At 37.5% G+C, this 19104-nt stretch overlaps 4 protein-coding genes across 4 annotated transcripts; 1 reads left to right on the plus strand and 3 right to left on the minus strand.

Annotated features, from left to right (window-relative positions):
* Positions 1–250: 250 nt before the first annotated feature.
* LOC135134635 (odorant receptor 94a-like) lies at positions 251–2602 on the minus strand. Its single transcript, XM_064063364.1, has 5 exons — positions 1736–2602; positions 975–1074; positions 824–928; positions 618–773; positions 251–567 (listed from the first exon to the last, which is right to left on the minus strand). The coding sequence occupies exons 1-5, from the start codon at positions 2551–2553 to the stop codon at positions 508–510; spliced, it is 1239 nt and encodes a 412-aa protein (XP_063919434.1). The 5' UTR covers positions 2554–2602; the 3' UTR covers positions 251–507.
* Positions 2603–3053: 451 nt separating this feature from the next.
* Positions 3054–4410, minus strand: LOC135139894 (uncharacterized). Its single transcript, XM_064070260.1, has 5 exons — positions 4099–4410; positions 3891–4046; positions 3716–3835; positions 3588–3653; positions 3054–3454 (listed from the first exon to the last, which is right to left on the minus strand). The coding sequence occupies exons 1-5, from the start codon at positions 4210–4212 to the stop codon at positions 3203–3205; spliced, it is 708 nt and encodes a 235-aa protein (XP_063926330.1). The 5' UTR covers positions 4213–4410; the 3' UTR covers positions 3054–3202.
* Positions 4411–4418: 8 nt separating this feature from the next.
* Positions 4419–5936, plus strand: LOC135139888 (mitochondrial ribonuclease P protein 1 homolog). Its single transcript, XM_064070248.1, has 3 exons — positions 4419–5229; positions 5282–5514; positions 5567–5936. The coding sequence occupies exons 1-3, from the start codon at positions 4596–4598 to the stop codon at positions 5903–5905; spliced, it is 1206 nt and encodes a 401-aa protein (XP_063926318.1). The 5' UTR covers positions 4419–4595; the 3' UTR covers positions 5906–5936.
* Positions 5895–9927, minus strand: Pea (peanuts). The gene is made up of 6 exons (XM_064070235.1): positions 9734–9927; positions 9023–9678; positions 7805–8973; positions 6789–7749; positions 6230–6735; positions 5895–6178 (listed from the first exon to the last, which is right to left on the minus strand). The coding sequence occupies exons 1-6, from the start codon at positions 9825–9827 to the stop codon at positions 5956–5958; spliced, it is 3609 nt and encodes a 1202-aa protein (XP_063926305.1). The 5' UTR covers positions 9828–9927; the 3' UTR covers positions 5895–5955.
* Positions 9928–19104: the final 9177 nt, after the last annotated feature.

Below are 19104 nucleotides of genomic sequence, written 5' to 3' on the forward strand. Positions count from 1 at the left end.
CCGATTGTGCATAATGCGCGAATTAGTAATATTTGGAACGAAAATAAATGTTACGTCAGATGATTAGAAGACATTTATTTTAATCAAGCGCAACCTACATTTTTTGTTTCGAATTATTTAGAGAGTATTTATAGTTTGACGCTACTAGACGATGGATGAGTCAAATTGTAGTAAATAGTGTGAGCTGCGAACTCTTGGAAAATGTGGGAAATTAAGACAAGATTTTTCTTCTAACTTATATTTCTGACTATTTGTGAGATACGTACATGTTCAAACAGGTCAAGGATGACTCATTCTACCCCGAAATAATTATCTCTTAAATAAATAAATACTTAGTACTGCTTTACAACGGGGCGGAGAACACCCCACAATAACTAACTAATCTTATCTTAGAACACGATAGTGAAGTTGTAGGTAGGTAAAGATATCCTTCGAGACTATTAACAGTAAACACCATAAACTAGCCGACACGTCAACTTTCTTTTCCCAGTTCCAGAAAACGACATCCTAATCTCCCAAACTGGTATTTTTAATCACCGCAAAAATCGAATACGACGTTCTAATAATCTAAAATTTCTCCCATAAATATTATTATTATTGTCTAATTAAATACGAACATAAACGAACGTTTGGAGTGTCAAAGGTGCGAACTTCCCCACTGTCATATAAATGGGTTTCTGCATCCTGGTCATAGTAAAAATCATATTTCCTTTGAACGCCCGATCACACTCAAACCACTCAGCGCTCCATATGTAAAGAGGAATTTCGCTGGCCTGGAAAAAATGACTAATTCTCAGCAAACCACAACAACGCAATTAATTGCCTTTAAAGTGACTTCATTACCAAACCAGCAGTAGAGATAAAGCTGGAATCCCATAGCCACCATGTACACCATTTCGGCGTAAAATTGCTTGCTACTGGCAGGAGTCTACGGGGAAAAGTGATACACAAAATTATGAGTTTGATGACATTACCGTTGAAATTAAGTACAAGCAGGTACAGAGGATAAAAAGGGTGGCTGTTGCCTGGCCTAGGGTTAGGTATCGATGTACGTTTTCCAGGTCTTCGCACACTCTGAAATTCCAATTTTGATTGAAAAAATGTTACATGTATTTATGTGTAAAGTAAAGTATTTACTACTGCGTTTTATGGTTTAACTTGCAACTAATGTGAAAGAGATAACCGATAGTGATATTTTTTTTAGTGCTGCAGGTGTGCCGAATGTGTTTATGTCAGGTTAGACTCTGTAAGAAGCTCATCAGAGTGAAAACAAATTAAAACGATTTATGACGTTCTTGGGTAGTTTACCTGGCAAATAAGGATTAAGATTTGTGAATACAGTTGTAAAGTAATTATATCTCGTTATCTTAAGAGGTTTATCAAGATGTCTAGATAAGCCCAGAAGGAGTCATTGGGTCTACAAGAATATTAACCACTTAAATAGTGCTTCCTGTCTATTTTATCATTTTAATTTAGACCTTAAACTTCGAAGGAATTTGTAATTGATCTCTCAATAATTTGACAATAGAATCAATATAATATTTAAGATGACGTCACCAATTTTTTGGAGGCGATGAACAGAGTAATTTTAGTAAAATTTTGTTTGAGTGTTTACAGAAATTACGGTTTGAAGACAAACGTCATATAAAGAATCCATAAATCTAAATTCCTTTCAAACTCTGGCTTTACCCGAAAAAACCAAATCCCTCATTGACGTCAATGCGCACCCTTTTACCTGAGAATAGTCTGCAAGTGTCGGCAATTCTTTTTCATCTCATTGTTCATTTCCCTGCTCACTTCATGCAAATTCCTCGACTTTCCAACCCCCTCTTCCACCCTCTTGCGACTCGTCATAAACGCCCCCTGTAAAATCGTCAAATGCGCCGCAATAAAATTCATTATATTCATAAAAAGACTGTCCATCCCAACAATGCTATAGGCGTAAGAAAACATGGGTCCCGCTTGATAGCCCAGCGCCAATAAATACATCCCGGGCGTCAAATGGCTGAAGGGCATCCAACTAAAGTACGGAAGTCTGTAATAAAAGGCACTCGTCTCGTTTCCGTAAACCGGGGGATGGAATGCCGCCGTCACCAGCGGCGGCACGTACGACGAAGACAGCGTCATATGCGCCAACATCAAAAACCCCAACGTGTACTTGAACCCGGTTTTGCGGTACTTGGCCCAGATTTCGCCAGGGCGATAACCTTCGCAACCTTTGTACTGAAACTCGGGGCTTTCTAGGGTTTCCATGAGCTGTCTGAGGACGTGTCCTTGGAAAAACCAAAACGTTACCTTCACGGCGCCCATGAAATGGGTGAGGAAGAAATTGACGTTTTTGATGAAGTCGTCCAAGTTCTTGTAGGTGTAGAAGAGGCTGAAGAATTCGGTGGATGTGAAATACAAGTTCACGAAGAGGAATACGATTATTGCGTAGATTTTGTAGGGGATTTGGATGAATTTTGACGGGCTGCTGGGTTTCCAGAGGCCGGCACAACGAAGGATCCATCGATTTACGATGAAAACGTCTTTCGTGTACGCGTCGGGTGACATTTTATCAGTATGTAGTCGGTAATTTTCGACTTTTATAGGAAAGGAGACAACGGAGTTTATTATTTAGATGTGGATAGCTGGAAGTCGTGCGCTTTGTAATTTAGCACCTTTTAATATTCACAAAGTAATTGTGTCATTTGGTGGCAGTGGTGCATATGATTTCGGTATAAAATATGCAGCAGATCGACGCCTTAAATTAAACAACGATTTGACGTACCAGGATATTAAAAAAAAGCTAATATTAAATGATTAATCAATTAACCTATTTAGGAGACGAAATAGTGCATTGTTATACTTTTTTTTTAAGAAAACCATAATTTTAGGATTTCTATATAACTAATTATTATGATTTGAATTAATGAAACGTTAGTTCATGAAAATAAATGAGCTCTAAATTTGTACCCCTATCTCACTGGGAACAGATAAAGAAGCACTTGTTTCTTTTGTATTTGTATTGTTGTATTTAGTTTCACTTGTATTGTTTTAGAACCAATGTTTTTTACGCAGTGTTGTTAGTCACTTAAATTAAAAACTTAATTTAAAATCTAAAAAAAAAACAACGCAAATTTCAGTTTAAGTCATCTTAAAAAATAGTTCGTATTAAAATTAAGACATATTTTCGTTCAATATTCGCTTAACTGGAGTGCATCTAGGTGTACAATTTTTCAAGAAGAAAACTCGTCTGCGTTTGCAAGTCCCTTTTCTCTATTACTTTTTCTTCCACGACTTCCATTTTCTCATTTTTCATCTCTACTGCTGAATCTGCGGTGAGCACCTTGAAGTGTTGGCCGATATTTTTTTTCTCCAGACTGTCTACATTCACAAGCTTCGACACATAATTCGGCGATTTTTCAATAGCGTCTTTTATGGACTCGAGAGTCGAGCGCCGCATTTTGGGTTGCTGCAATTTTTAATATCAATGAGTGCCTTAATTTTATTCAACAGGCAACATTTCGCGAATCAGTGACGTGAAAAATGTATCCAATAATACGCGAAACATTTCTTGTCGAATAAATGCGAAGAGGTGCTAGTACGGAGATCATTGATTCCAAAGTTCTAACACTGGACAACCGCTTCCTCGTGTTTTGCTTCAAATCTTCCTATTAATAAATGAATTGTGTAAGATATCTGCACAAAAATGTAAAATTTTTGTATTACCCACCGTTTTTGCGAAAGTCGAACTGTGAATTTTTTTACGCATGCGCTCCAGACCCCTTTGTTCCGAAAGGCGCTTCCTTTTCAAATCGTCGTCCGATTCGTTCAGCAGCAATTTTCGAGAAGCCTGCAATACTTCAATATTTTCTGCAAACGAAGCATCTAGAAATTATGATAATCACGTTCGACAACTGTGGCGACGGAACTCTGCTTTCGGTGGTTACTGCTTGCATGGAATTGTCTAGGCTGGAACGAATTGTAGAATTGGGAATTGAAGTCCCGGATAAGAATCTGGATTGGCCGCTTATGGAGCTTCTGTGAGAACTCTTTTCAGAGACCTGGAACACACAAGAGTAAAATTCGTGCATGTGTGGACTGAGTGAGGGCTACGTCTCTTTTTAATAGCGCTTTTTGTTTCTGGGCCATTACTCTGGTTGTGATTCCGAGGTGGAAAGGATGAGGTGCTAACTCCTGTCGAATGGATTTTGGAGGTTGTTCTGACATGACAAAAATTTTGAATAATGTGTTGACATAATAAAATGAATGTACGTTACGCCACTGGTGGCTGAAATTATCAAAGTTTATTTATCCACATTAACGATTCTGAAATCCAGTTAGACGAATAGAAACAAGTTATTAAATAATTGATCTTGCGTAATTAAATAGGATTTTTTTATTGTTTCAATAGCACAAAATAGGTGTGTAAAGACCGTCATCTGGACCAACTATACCAAATATCTAGTTCGTTTGAGTTTATTATGTTGGCGAACTTTACCACTGTTGATTTTAAGGTTATGTCACTTTTAAAAGTAGCAAAAATTGTGCACAAAACGTGAATAACATGTGTCATTATTTGTAGTAATACCGAAACCACTTATCAGAGCATCATGTTTACTATTATTAAACAATCTGCTCAATTTTTGAGGTTAGGAAATGTCCTTCGTACGACGGTGACCAGCCGGCCTGTATTTTTTTGTACCGAATCCAGTAACCCCCCTGGATTAAACATAGCCGCTATTACTAACGGGGACAAAGACTTAGAACACAAGCTCAAAATTCTAGTTCTGGAAATAGATGTTTTGAGACAAGAAGGCAAGCTGGTGCCAGATGATGACTATCTGAAGGAAAGCCACTGGAAAGAATTACTCATCTTACCATCACTATCCCAGAGGCGTAAATTTCTCGAATACCTTTTTAAAATTTCAAAGAAAAAAGAGAATAAAAAGTTGAAGAAAGAGCAGAAGAGACTGGAGAAATTCCCAGAGGCAAAACCTGAGAAAAACGAAAATGAAACTTTTGAGGAGTTTGTGTCACAGTATGATTTAGGGCACAATAATATCATGTTGAGGGTATATGACTCCACAATGAACCAGTTGTATAACAACAGACTAGTGCAAGCCATGCAGTTCGGGCAGAAACTAGTGGTGGATTGTGGGTACTGTGATGATATGACAAAGCACGAGAATAAGAACTGTGCAAAGCAGCTCACATTGCTTTTTTCAGAAAATAGGAACCACGATGGTAAAATATTTCACCTAAAAAAAAATAAATTCATTAATTCGTCGTGTTTCAGACCCTTTTGACTTACACTTTTGTAACATAAATAACGAAAGCGTCCTAATGCAAAGTCTTAACAAGTTAATTGTGACTTTGCATGAGCCCTGGTTTCCCTTGAATTTGCATGAACCTAGTTATTTGGAAAAATTTCCAAAGGAACAGTTAGTCTACCTCACTCCACATTGTCGCGAAGAACTAGTGGAATACGACCACGACGCCATCTACATTATTGGTGGCATAGTAGATAAGGTACTTAAGTATGTCTTAAGACTACACAAAAATAAATCATTTTTATTTATAGGTAAACACACAACCATTATCATTAGCTAAGGCAAAACGCGAAGGACTCAGAATGGCGAAACTCCCCCTAGACAGGTACTTACAGTGGGGCTCAGGGTCTGGCAAAAGCTTGACTCTAAATCAAGTGGCTTCAATTTTATTGGACGTCAAACTCACGGGCGACTGGAAATACGCTCTGAGACACGTCCCAAGACGCAAAGTCGTCGAATTCACTCACGAAAAAATAAACCAAAAAAATAAGTGGAAACCCAACAGAGAGAGACCAGGCTTTGACAATCTAAAATACAACCGCAGACCTAGCGACAGGATGATAAAAGTAGGAAGCATCATGAATGATTAAGTAAATAAATTTACTAGTTGTTTTGTAAATATATACACCTTATAAATAATTTAATTGCGCCGTCTGCGCACTCTCGAGATCCTCCACGCATTCGGCTCTTCATATTTGTTATAAAGCGGCTCCAATCTTTGATTCTTCTTAAATTTGCTCAATTTCGTTGGATCCGAGAATTTGAAGAACGCCGGTGCGAACTCTACCAACCATTTCGGATCAATTGTGGTCACTTCCCTCATGTATTCCTTCGTAGTTTGTACCAATTCGTGGTAAATCACCCTAAAAACGAACGAATTGGTACCAACACCCACCGTTACAAGTCCAACTTACCATTCCGGCTGCCGATTAAACAGGGCGCTCGACGGGTGGATATACACTACCTGACTGTCCACCAAAGTCCTGTACCCTTCCTGTGGATCCTTTTTCGCGGCGTTTCTGAAAAAGCCAGAACAGACAGTTTTTTGAACGCGCACCGTGTTTCTTTCCGCTGAAACCACATCAAGTTTGTGCCTGTCCATTATTCCGAGGAGTTGTTTTCGCACGTCTTGGGCCCGTTTCAGGGTTCGTATTTGTACGAAGTTTTCGTAACACCACGCGTTCGAGAATTTGTTGTTTTTCCAGCTGTTGTATACCGCGAGGAGGGTTAAATGGTCGCCTTCTGGTTGGTTGAATTTTGCTTTTTTTTGGTCGGCGATGGCTTGTTTGTCTTTGGGGCGGTAGAAGACGTTTTGGACCGACAACATACTGACGATGGTGAGGATTTCGTCAGAGCATTGGAGCGCCACGGACATGATCAGCATTTTTGAGAGGTTGGGTTCTAGGGGGAATTCCGCCATCTGTTGCAAAGATTGGGGTTAGTTGATTTTCGGGGTTGATACTTGAGACTTACCCTTCGCCCTAATCGCGTTAACAATCCTTCATCGTCTAAAGCCGACAATGAATGTAACTGTTCTAGGGCCATAATTAGGGATTCGACGGGTGGGGCGTCCATGAAATCGAAATGTAACAAATCGTTAATCCCCATGGTTTTCAACTGTAGTACTGTAGTTGCTAAATTCGTCCTCTGGATTTCCGGGACTGGAGTGGGTAACATTTCGTCCCTGTACGCTCTCTCCGTGTATAGTCTGTAGCATTTCCCGGGTCCCGTTCTTCCAGCGCGTCCCGCCCGTTGTTTAGCTTGAGCCTGCGAAATGGGGGTCACCACCAGCGAGTCCATCCCAGTCTTCGAATTGTACACTTTTTGTTTCACAAACCCTGGATCCACTACATAAAAAATCCCGTCTATGGTCAACGAAGTTTCTGCAATGTTGGTAGCAATGACGACTTTTCGACTACCAGGTGGCGCTGGTTCGAAAATACGTGTTTGCATTTCAGATGGTAAAGCAGAATATACGGGTAAAATAATCAATTCTGGAACATCCGGACCCAGAGACTTCATTCTCTCATACAAAATTTCGCAAGCGGTGTCGATTTCTTCCTGTCCCGTCAAAAACAACAAAATGTCGCCTGGGGGTTCCCGTAGGTGGATTTGCATGACTGTGATCAAACTAGCGTCCAAATAGTCGGTTTCGGGTTCTTTCGTATACAGGACTTCGACTGGGAATGTGCGCCCGGGGATTGTGAAAATCGGGGCTTCGAAAAAGTATTGGGAGAATTTGACGGCGTCTAACGTCGCCGAAGTTACGATTAGCTTGAGTTCGGGTCGTTTCGTCACTGCTTGTTTGAGTAACCCGAAGAGGACGTCCGTGTGGATGGTTCTTTCATGAGCTTCGTCCAACATAATGACAGAGTAGGCTTTGAGGTCGAGGTCCATAAGACACTCGCGCAATAACATACCGTCTGTCATGTATCTATAAATTGACAATAGTTTGATATTTTATTAATTTGATTTTACTCAGTACTTACTTGATTATAGTTTCCGGACTCGTGCAATCCTCGAACCGAATCGTGTACCCCACCTCCTGTCCCAACCGACAGCCGAACTCCTCCGCCACCCTCTTCGCCACCGACATCGCCGCCACCCTCCTCGGTTGCGTACACCCAATTTTCCCCCTCGCCGTGAACCCCGACTCGGCTAAATACTGAGTAATCTGCGTCGTCTTCCCCGACCCCGTCTCCCCAATAACAATCAAAATCTGGTTATCAGTCACCGCCTTCCTCAACTCCTCTTTCAACTTATAAATGGGCAAACTCTGCCTCTGCTCCAGAATACTCAAGTTCGTCTTCTTCCCGAACGACGACTTCTTCCCCCCAATCACGTGTTTCTTCCACTCCGGCAGATCCTGACTCTGCAACCCGATCCCCCTCGCCGAATTCAGCTTGCTTTCATCCTCAGGAAGCGGATCAATCCAGTTTTTGTTCTTCCCCGACGGCTGCGAATCCATCTCCTGCTCCCGCTGAAGCATCTTCTGCTCGCGTCGCTCCTTAGCCAGCGCCGACTGCATCATAGCGGCTTGCGCCAACGACCCGTCCGGGTTTTTCACAATCCGTACAGGACTCAAATCGTGAAGGGCTCTTCCATGTCCTTGCAGGAACGGCGGCTCGTCTTCCACCAGCTCGATTTCTATATCAGCTTCTCCGTCTTCGTCCTTCGGTAACAAGCCAGTTTCGTCGTCGAAATCAGGCAGTTCGCTTTTGTCGATGCAACCCGACGAAATCATCTGTTTGATCTCCCAGCGTTCGGGGCTAGAGATTCGGGTGACTCTCTTTCGGGAGTTTTCTTCGTTCTCGTCGATTCCTACGGGAAGGCGGAGGACTGAAGTGCCGCTGTTTATGGGTCGGTCGGGGTTTCTATCCTTGTCTTCGCGCTCGGGAGGGGCGTGGGATAGGGGGTTGAGGTCTTTACCGGTGGTTTGGCAGACGTCTTTCATTGAAAGGGAGACTTTCTGCCCGGTTACCGAGAGGACTTTTATTTTGACTTTCATGCCGCGGGAGACTACTTCGGAGGGGTTGGTGACGCGGCCTTCGGCACGGAGTTGGGAGATGTGCACCAGGCCTTCCCAGCGGCGGCGCAAACCTTCGAGTTGGACGAAGCAGCCGAACGGGACGATGTTGGCCACTTTTCCTGTGTAAATCTATGAGAAAGGTTAGTACATGGAACGTGAAGTTAAATTCAGGACTTACTTTTCCTGGAATAGGATCTTCATCCAGCTCTGGACTTTCCCGTTTTATTTTGACTTTATCTCTGCGTTTTGGTGAATAACTTCTACTTCTAGATCTTCTTCTCCTTGATCTGCTTCTACTTCTTCTCCTCTTGTCTGACCTGTCTTTGCTCCTAGACCTGTGTCTTTTCCTGTCTCTATACCTGTCTCTGTCTCTCTCCCTATCCCTATCCCTGTCTCTATCTCTCTCCCTTTCTCTGTCCCTATGTCTTACTTCACTCTTCCTATGCCTTGATCTCCTCTCACCACTACTACTCCTCTCCCTTTTCACTTTTTCTTCTATTTTAACTTGCGATGGCGCGTCTGCTTCCAACTGTGCCATTAAGTCTGCCACAACGTCATCATCTTCGTTTGGTTTGGTTTCCACTTCAGGGGTCATAGTCTTCTGGGGCTCATTTGGGATTGCCAAACCCGGGAATTTCGCAGCCAGGGAGTCTTGGGCATGATTCACAGTTGTTTTATTATTACCTTGTGTGTTTTTCTTGGGCCTCATGTGCTGTATTATTCGTAACAAGTTTGAAATGAAAGAATCCGAGAATTCGGCCCCATTTTCGACCAGGACTTTCTTGAAGGTCTCAAACGTGTCGTGCTTTTCGGAGAGGTGGATTATAAATTCGGCTGCAAAGATATTGGTGTAAGTTTTGGGTGAATTGTTTGTGGATGTGATACTAACCTAAATCTTTGTCGTTCATTCCTAAATGATTTTCTAGCTCTGTACAGACTTTGGATACCAAAGATAAATATTCTAGTTTTTCTACTTCATTCATTTTGAACGTAGTGGTACTATAAAATGAATAATAATTAAAACAAGCAACTTTTACTTGACGTTTTTCTGACGATGGTTATGTCAGCTGTCAGTTGTCACTTTTCATCAATTTCTGCACATGCGTATGTGGTGTTTTGTTCTAAAATTTAAGAATCTTGTGCTTAAATGTTGAATAACTTTTTTATTTTAATACTGTTGATAGATCGCTTATTGCACATTCACTTAAAAGAGTATTAAATTTTATTAATACCTAGTATATAAAAAAAAAAATGAATAGTGTGTATTGTTGGTTGCATAACACACAGGCAATATTTAAGTGTATTTTCGTTTATAAGCTTTGCCCAAAGTTCTTTATTTTTTATATTAAACATGCTGTATAATCTTTCAAAAACCTCGTTCAACAACGATGTAAAGAGAAGCGACTTGTAAAACCACAAATAAAGTCTGACAATCTGAAAGTTATTTCAAATTTTAAAAAAAACTGTGACCCCCAAGATTCTTTCAGATTTAAAGAGATCCCGAAGAATTTTTAAACTTATTTAAAAACAAAACCAGAGGGAGATCCTAAAATGTTTTTAAATTCTTTTAAAAACAAAAAACTTTCTAATAATCTCAAAATGATTATGGGAAGAAGGCAGTTTGTCGAGTACGGTGGATTTAAGTCTTTTGAGTTTATTGTAAATAGTAGGGTTGTTCAAGGCTCTAACTTAGGTCCTTTGCTGTTTGTAATTTTCTTCAATGATGTTGTAAAACATCTTAACTGCAAATGTTTCATATACGCAGACGACTTAAAGATAGTTAACATCATAAGATCTAATAATGATTGCTTAAAGCTGCAGGGCAATTTAGATAATTTTATTACTTGGAGTTGTATTAATAAACTAGAAATTAATAAAGACAAATGCAAAATCATGAGTTGCACGAGAAAGATAGATAAAATTAACTTTTATTATAATATCAATGGTGTACTGTTACAAAAGTGTAATGCATACAGAGATTTAGGAGTCATAATTGATTCTACTTTGTCTTTCGTCCCACATATCGAACAAATGGTTAATAGCTCTCTAAGAACGGTAGGGTTTATTATAAGAAATGGAACAGATTTTAAAGATGTATTTAGTATTAAAATATTGTTTTATACTTTAGTGAGAAGCAAACTTGAATATTGTTGCATAATTTGGATGCCTTATTATCAAGTTTATATTAACCTCGTTGAAAATGTATTACGAAAAATTGCTAAATTCATCTATTTTAAAATGTATGGTACTTATCCGCCTCAGCACTGTGATTCAAGAGCGCTATTTGATATTATAGGTGAATCCTCACTTCAAAGTCGTAGGAATATGGCATGTATATCTTTTATGCAAAAACTGATAAACGGTAACATATCTTGTACATCTATATTAGAGAGTATAAAGTTTGTTTGTCCACGTGTAAACTGTCGCACTCCAACAACATTTTATTACAAAGTACCATGTACTTATCACCATTTTAACAGTCCACTAATCAGATGTTTAAGACTGTCTAATTGTATAATACCTCATGGAGTAGACGTATTTTTTGACAATTTTTATAATCCAAGACTTAAATTAAAGCTATTAACTGTTTGTAGAAATTTTTAATTGTTTGTAAAAATTTTTAATTAAGCGTATATATTTATGTATATTTAAACCACAATCTAAGTAAACGTATCATATCATATTTTTTCCTCTGTTCACTTTAAGAACCTGTTAGTTTTAAGTTGAAATTTGTTAGTTTTTTTTTTCTGTATTAATGTTTACAAGTACGTACCTACTAATGTAACTCTGTGTGTTTCCACCATAGACGTTAGTCTGTTGGAATTAAAATTATTATTATTATTATTATTATTATTATTAAAATAAAATCACCAATGGTCCCCAAGATTTTTTGAACAAGCGAATTGAGCTCTATTTATTTATTTATTTCCAAAGATAAAACAAACTGGTCCCTGAGGTTCGTTTAATCTCGTTCAAAAATAAAACACCAGAGCCCCTAAATTTCTTTCACGTTTAAAAAAAGATTCTTTTAAACTTTTTTAGTAACAAAATACCTTTAAGATTGTCATTAATAATTATAATTGGTCAAAAAATACACCTGCGAAATTTTAAAGTCTGATTTTTCGCGTCATAGAAAGAAAACGGTTTGTGAACCTTTGTAAACAAAGCGTTCGCGTCTGAAAATAGCCCAATAAAAACACGATGACTTTCCTTCCATCAAATTGCCTTAAAACGCCGCACAATGATCTCCCTTTATCGTTTAAATTTGCTCTAGAGCAGCATTTCCTCGAAGCATTATGAGAGTGTGCGGATGTCAGCTCATATCCTCGACACAACAATAGTCTGAAATAGGCTGCAATCGGGGTATAGTCAAGTACTATTGTGATAAGGAGTGATAAGACAACAGTCCATTATATCAGGGGTGTCCGATATCAAGTCGGGGAAGATTGAGGTGTCGAAAGGGCGTTAAGTACCTAGCCAGCTGACGAATCTACACCCAATCATCCCCAGCAGAGAAAATAAATTCAGATCAGATTTTCTTTTTCGGTTTGACGCCCCCATATGTAAAAATCATATAAGGCACACCCTCACGTAATTATGGTCTAATGTATGCCAAGCATTGGGTTTCACATCCGCCGGGTTAAATGTGTTAATGGATTTACATACGGCAAACACAGGAGACTTGTCGTGTTTGGTTTGGTCACATATGTCATTTTATTAGTGAAAAATGGGTTAAATTGACTAGAAAGTGGGCAAATAAAACGAAAAGAACAATTTCTTATGTGGGAGACGGGTTTCCCCTTTACCTTTTTAGACCTGGGCGAGGCTTAATTCCACTTTTGATGTCGTCTTAGATGGGATTACGCGACACCATAAAAAGAACAACGACGCAAAAAATTGAATCAAACTTCAGTGTTCGATCAGGGGTGGAAGGAATCTTGTCCTAGCTCTGAATTTTTTTATATTGTGACGCACTTTTACAAGTCCATCTGTTCGGTAACCGGAGTATATCGTCACTTATCGTCACATTAGCACGGTACAAATCGACCAGTCAACATTTCGTTCGTTTTCTCCCGACCTCTCCACAATAAAACAAATTACCAGTGTAATCTACTTCTCACAAAGAAATCCGTGATCCCCGTGTGGTCATGATTTAAATGAAGTTGGCGGAGCGTGTTCGTCGAGGGATTAAGAATCTTTCGGCATGTTAGAGCCATTCTTAAGTTACTGGAGCTTTTCATTCGGAGGATTTCAAGAGACCGCATCTAACACGAACCACAAACATTCGATATAAAACGTGAATAAACACCCTGTATTACAAATTAAACGAATTTACTTTGACGAGCCGGTTTTAAGCTGGAGGTTCGGGGGCTATTTTGAATATTGCGTGTTACGCTTGAGGGCTCGACGAGGGGAGAGGTGAGAATTTTGCTGCTGGATCTTGAAAGAATGCCACCTTTTTGTCTTATCGACGGCCTGGGAGGTTCCACTTTCTCATTTTTCTCCTCATTAAGTAGTTAATGATTAAAGTCCAATATTTACACAGTGATCTGTGTTATAATTGTGTTTTTTTTTTCGCGTTTGAATCACAAATCTCGGATATTTTATTATTATTTAACCGACTCGGGTTCATTTATTGGGTATTCAGTATAACTGATATTTCCGTGTAAACTCCGAAAATATTAATAACGAATATTTAATTTTTCAGTTCGTGAACAATTAAGCTAATTTATGTTAAAAAACATTTCCCGGTGTGTAACGTCCAACAGTTGTTGTTTAGGATTTTTCATTTATTGAGCGTCTCTCAATAAAGCGTTCATTTTCAGTCGGTAATTCTTAACTCTCTATTAATCGTTATCGTTGAAAGAGGTTGTTTACGAAGAGTTTTGCGCTGCTACAATTCTGTTTTCTTATGTGTTGTGCAAATAACTATTTTTTAACAGATGTTTGGAGAAGTAATAAGTTCTGATCTCTCGAACAACAAAAATAGAAAATTTGTTGTTTCAATTATCTACACTCTGTAGTATCTTTTCTTGTTTGGCTAAATTTAATATCAGTTTTCACACAAACATGAAAGCTTGCCTTGGAGGAATTTTTCAAATATGATGATCTCGTCTTTCATGCATGTGTGTTTAATGAAATTTCAAACAAATAAGGGAATTTTCGCTGAGAGTCTTGACTTTAAGTCCCAAATTAAATACAAATGAAGGCTGAAATTGTGATAAAAAAGGTTACAAAGTAATAACAGTTAGACTTTTATTGTACAATACAATTAACGTGATCGAGATTATTTGTAATTAAGTCTTACCCACTTGAAGGAAGGGGTTATACGATACTTCAAGCTTCGCATCGAAACTGAAGGGCAGACTCTTGCAAGCAGGCAGGTTTCAGAATTCGGTCGAAATAAATGTAATTGACTGCTCATTTAAAATCTACTTATGTCATTATTTATATTATCAGTCATCACAAAAGAAAACTCACAAAAGATAGTCCGAGAGTCTGCAAACCACTTTAAAAATAAGACAAGGGATCCCAAATTATTTCAAAATAAAACAAAAGGGGTTTCTGAGATTCTCAAACTACTTCAAAAACTAGACACGAGAGGTCCTCGAGATTCTTTTAAGCTACTTCAAAAATAAAACAAAAGGGGTCCCTCGAGATTTTTTCAGACTATGTACTTCAAAAACCAGACAAATTACGTCACAAACAAAACAAAAGGGGTCCCGAAATTTTTTTAAACTACTTGAAAAACAAAACAAAAGTAGCCCCCAAGATTTTTTAAAACTATTTCAAAAACCAGACACAAGAGGTCCCCAAGATTTTTTTCTTTCTTCAAGTATATACTTCAAAATAGACACAAAGGGCCCAGGAAATTCTGTCAAATTACTTTAAAAATAGGACTCACAGGGGGTCCCCGAGACTCTTTCAAATTACTTCAAAAATCAGACTCAAGGGATCCCCGTGATTCTTTCAAACTACTTCAACAACAAAATAAAACAGGTGTCTGAAATTCATTCAAACTACTTGCTTCAAAAACCAAACACAAGGGGTCGCGAGATTCTTTTAAACTACTTCAAAAACAAGTGGAATTATGTTTTGTTAGAAAATAAATACATCATTATTAAAAAAACACAAAACAAATGAACAAAAGTGGTCCTCCGAGATTCTTTCAGAGTATGTACAGTCTGGGACACGGAATTTCAAACGACCTGTCAATTATAATGACAATAAGGTATAAGACTACAATGTTTTTAAATGTCAGAAAGTTGGTTGTCGTTTGAAATTCCGTGTCCCTGACTGTACTTCAAAAACCAGACAAATTACATAAAAAACCAAACAAAAAGAGTCCTGAATTTTCTTCAAACTACTTCAAAAACAAACCAAAAGAGGCCTCCGAGATTTTTTAAATCTACTTCAAAAATAAACACAAGGGGTCCAGCAGATTCTGTCAAATTACTTCAAAAACAGGACCCATAGGAGGTCCCCGAGATTTTTTCAAATTAATTAAAAAATCAGACACAAGGGAAACCCGAGATTCTCTCATACTACTTCAAAAACCAGCTAAAAGGGGTCCTAGAGATTTTTTTTTTAATTATTTCAAAAAGTAGACAAATTACGTCAAAAACAAAACCCGATTTTTTTTCAGACTACTTCAAAAACAAAACAAAAAAGGCCCAAGAAATTTTTTAAATCTACTTCAAAAACCAGACACAAGGGGTCCCCAAGATTCTTTCAAACTACTCTAAGAACAAAACAAAAGGTGTCCCCGAGATTTTGTCAAATTACTTCAAAAACAGGACCCACAGGGGGTCCCCGAGATTCTTCCAAATTACTTAAAAAAACAGACTCAAAGGATCCCCGAGATACTTTCAAACTACTTCAAATACAAAACACAAGAGGTGCCCGAGATTCGTTCAAACTACTTCAAAAACCAAACATAAGTGCTTCTCGAGATTCTTTCAAATTACGTCAAAAACAAAACTGAAGGGGTTCCCGAAATTCTTTTAAACAACTTCAAAAACAAAACAAAAGAAGTCCCAGAGATTCTTTCAAATTACGTCAAAATCAAAACAAAAGGGTTCCCGAGATTCTCTCAAACTACTTCAAAAACCAGCCACATGAAGTCTTCGAGATTCTTTTAAACTGCTTCAAAAACAAAACACAAGGTGTCCCTAGAGATTCTCTCAAACTACTTCAAAAACCAGAGATAAGGGGTCCTCGAGATTCTTTTAAGTTTGAAACTACTTCAAAAACAAAATAAAAGGGGTCCCAAAATTTTTTCAAATCACTTCAAAAACAAAACAAAAGGGCTCCTAAAGGTTTTTTAAAACTACTTCAAAACCAGACACAAGGGGTCCCCGAGATTCTTTCAAACTACTTTAAAATTAAACACAAGAGTCCCCGTGATTCTTTCAAATTACCTCAAAAATCAAGGGATCTTCGTGATTCTCCAAACAACTTCAAAAACAAAACAAAACAGGTCCCGAGATTTTTACGATTTTTTCAAACGACTTCAAATACAAAACACACGGGGTGCCCGAGATTCTTTTAAATTAAGTACGTCAAAATCAAAACAAAAGGGGTCTCCGAGATTCTCTCAAACTACTTCAAAAACCAGACACAAGGGGTCCTAAAGATTCTTTTAAACGGCTTCAAAAACAAAACAAAAGGGTTCCCTCGAGATTCTTTCAGGCTATGTACTTTAAAAACTAGGCAAATTACGTCAAAAACAAAACAAAAAAGGTCGTGATATTTTTTAAAACTACTTCAAAAACCATACACAAAGGGTCCTTGAGATACTTTCAAACTACTTCAAAAATAAAACAAAAGAGGTCCCCGAGATTTTTAAAATCTACTTCAAAAACCAGTCACAGGAAGTCCCCAAGGTTCTTTCAAACTACTTCAAAAATAAACACAAGGGGTCCAGGAGATTCTGTCAAATTACTTCAAAAACAGGACCCACAGGAGGTCCCCGGGATTCTTTCAAATTACTTAAAAAATCAGACACAAGGGATCCTTGTGATTCTTCCAAACTAAGTACTTCAAAAACAAAACAAATCGCCGAGATTCTCTCAAACCACTTCAAAAATTATTTCAAAAACAAAACATAAGTGGTCCTCGATATTCTTTCAAATTACGTCAAAAACAAACCTAAAGGGGGCTCCGAGATTCTTTCAAACTAGGGACTTCAAAAACAAAAAAAAGAGAGTTCCCCGAGATATTTTCAAACTACTTCAAAAATCAAACATTTTGCCTTTTTTTCTTAATATTTGGAGACTTAATTCGACAACAAGAAACTTAAAACATGTCTACAATGAATGAATTAAGTTGAGACCTATAATATAATTCTTACCCTTCTTTTTATTAATATACATAGCCATTTTGCCTTTTTGTTTTAATATGTCTAGACTTCTTTTCACAACATGAAACTTAAAATATGTTTAAAATGGTAGATTTTTGGAAGGAAATATGGATTTTGCAATTATGGAGCGGAGCCTAATTGCAAAATCGATATTTCCTTATACAAATTTTCCATTTTAAACATATTTTAAGTTTCACGTTGTGAAAAGAAGTCTACACATATTAAAACAAAAAGACAAAATATAAGCCCGCCCACCCGCCCTATCTCAATTGTGATGATTTTTTTTTATTCGGCGTTAACCAAGAGAGCGGAGCTTAACTGCAAAATACTTATTTCTCTACAAGAAAATAAAAACATGTTTTTGAGTATCGCTTGTTCAAAGAATGCCATGTATATTAAAAAAAAACAATATAATATACTCAAAAACAATATTTTAATTTCTCGCACGACGTAATTTGGCGCACGACGAATAAAAAAAATCATCACAATAGAGATAGGGCGGGTGGGCGGGGCTACATTTTTCCTTTTTTTCTTGGAATGTGTAGACTTATTTCTGCAACAAGTAACTTAAAACATGTCTAAAATGGTATTTTTGTAGTAATCAACTTAAATTCTCCACTTTTCCAGCAACTGCATTGAGAACTTCAACGTCAACAGCAAGTTTATAAATCCCACTTAATTTATTTACGTTCACAAGGAGATTTCACGAATCATTATAATAAAAACTAAGTACCTTTGCTGACCGTTCATTCGTCAATTTTTATGACATTATTTTAATTAAAATAGAACAGTCAGAATGCGAGCGCAGCGAGCACGTTCAGGAGTAATTTAAATAAATATTGATTGTTGTCCCTGAGAAGGTAAATTATTAAGAATAATTTTCTTGTTATTTAAAAATGTGAGTTTAACGATTGTTTGTTCTTCCAGAGACGTTATATAGTGATCACAAAGAATCTTTAAATTGTTATTTTTAAATAGCAACAAAAATGTTCATTAATTTAGCTTCTCAGGGACACCAATAAATAATTTCTTAAATTACACATGAACGTGCTCGCTGCGCTCGCATTCTGACTGCTCTTTTTTAAATAATTTAGTGTCAAAAACAATTACGAAGGAATGGTCAATAAGGCTACTTACTTTTTACTATTATATTTGTCAAGATCTCCCTGTGAAAGTAAATTACTTCGAAAAAAATATTTGTTTCAAATGCGAGCGTAGCGAGCACGTTCAGGATGTTTTAATCCCAAAGACATTAACATTTAGTGATGACAAGTAATCTTTAAACTCCTGAGATTCTTTTAAATTACGTTAAAAACAAAACAAAAGGGATCCCCGATATTTTTTCAAACTACTTCAAAAACCAAATACAAGTGGTTTCTTTCAAATTACTTTAAAGACAAAATATCATAAAATACAATTATCAGTATCGAGATTATTTGTAATTAAGTTTTACCCACTTGAAGGGAGGGGTTATACGATACTTCAAGCTTCACATCGAAACTGAAGGACGGACTGTTGCAAGTAAGCAGGATTCATAACTCAAGCGAAATAAATATCTATTATTGACTGCTCATTTAAAATTGTTGCCGTTATTTATATCATCACAAAAGAAAGCTAACGTAACATCAACGAATAAATTAAGAAAGTAACAATTTATATTAAATGCATGTCATTAACATACGAGAGAAAAGGCAAAGGGTCACGGACACCACCCTGCGGAACTCCAGAAATATTACCAATTCCTACCAGTCGAAAGCTTTTATGTTTCAGAAAATGCAATTACCCGAATCCTTAGTTGAAGAAGACCAAATCTGTAACATTTCCTATCGAAAAACCTGTTTTAATGTGTTAACTTTTTAATTTAAGGATAACTTGAAGCTCGATCGTAACTTGTATGG

This window comes from Zophobas morio, unplaced genomic scaffold (assembly GCF_036711695.1).
Source record: "Zophobas morio isolate AGI-343-1 ecotype UQ-CSIRO unplaced genomic scaffold, CSIRO_AGI_Zmor_V1 ptg000004l, whole genome shotgun sequence".
Lineage (NCBI taxonomy): Eukaryota > Metazoa > Arthropoda > Insecta > Coleoptera > Tenebrionidae > Zophobas > Zophobas morio.

Coding starts and splice junctions, on each gene's coding strand:
- LOC135139888 (XM_064070248.1), top strand. CDS start 4,596: ATGTTTACTATTATTAAACAATCTGCTCAATTTTTGAGGTTAGGAAAT. Junction 5,230..5,281: donor AGAAAATAGGAACCACGATG/GTAAAATATTTC, acceptor GTCGTGTTTCAG/ACCCTTTTGACTTACACTTT. Junction 5,515..5,566: donor TTGGTGGCATAGTAGATAAG/GTACTTAAGTAT, acceptor TTTTATTTATAG/GTAAACACACAACCATTATC.
- LOC135134635 (XM_064063364.1), bottom strand. CDS start 2,553: ATGTCACCCGACGCGTACACGAAAGACGTTTTCATCGTAAATCGATGG. Junction 1,075..1,735: donor CACTTGCAGACTATTCTCAG/GTAAAAGGGTGC, acceptor TTGGAATTTCAG/AGTGTGCGAAGACCTGGAAA. Junction 774..823: donor GTAATGAAGTCACTTTAAAG/GCAATTAATTGC, acceptor CATTTTTTCCAG/GCCAGCGAAATTCCTCTTTA.
- LOC135139894 (XM_064070260.1), bottom strand. CDS start 4,212: ATGTCAGAACAACCTCCAAAATCCATTCGACAGGAGTTAGCACCTCAT. Junction 4,047..4,098: donor AAGCGCTATTAAAAAGAGAC/GTAGCCCTCACT, acceptor TGTGTGTTCCAG/GTCTCTGAAAAGAGTTCTCA. Junction 3,654..3,715: donor GTTCGACTTTCGCAAAAACG/GTGGGTAATACA, acceptor ATTTATTAATAG/GAAGATTTGAAGCAAAACAC.
- Pea (XM_064070235.1), bottom strand. CDS start 9,827: ATGAATGAAGTAGAAAAACTAGAATATTTATCTTTGGTATCCAAAGTC. Junction 8,974..9,022: donor AAGATCCTATTCCAGGAAAA/GTAAGTCCTGAA, acceptor CCTTTCTCATAG/ATTTACACAGGAAAAGTGGC. Junction 6,179..6,229: donor TTTAATCGGCAGCCGGAATG/GTAAGTTGGACT, acceptor GTTCGTTTTTAG/GGTGATTTACCACGAATTGG.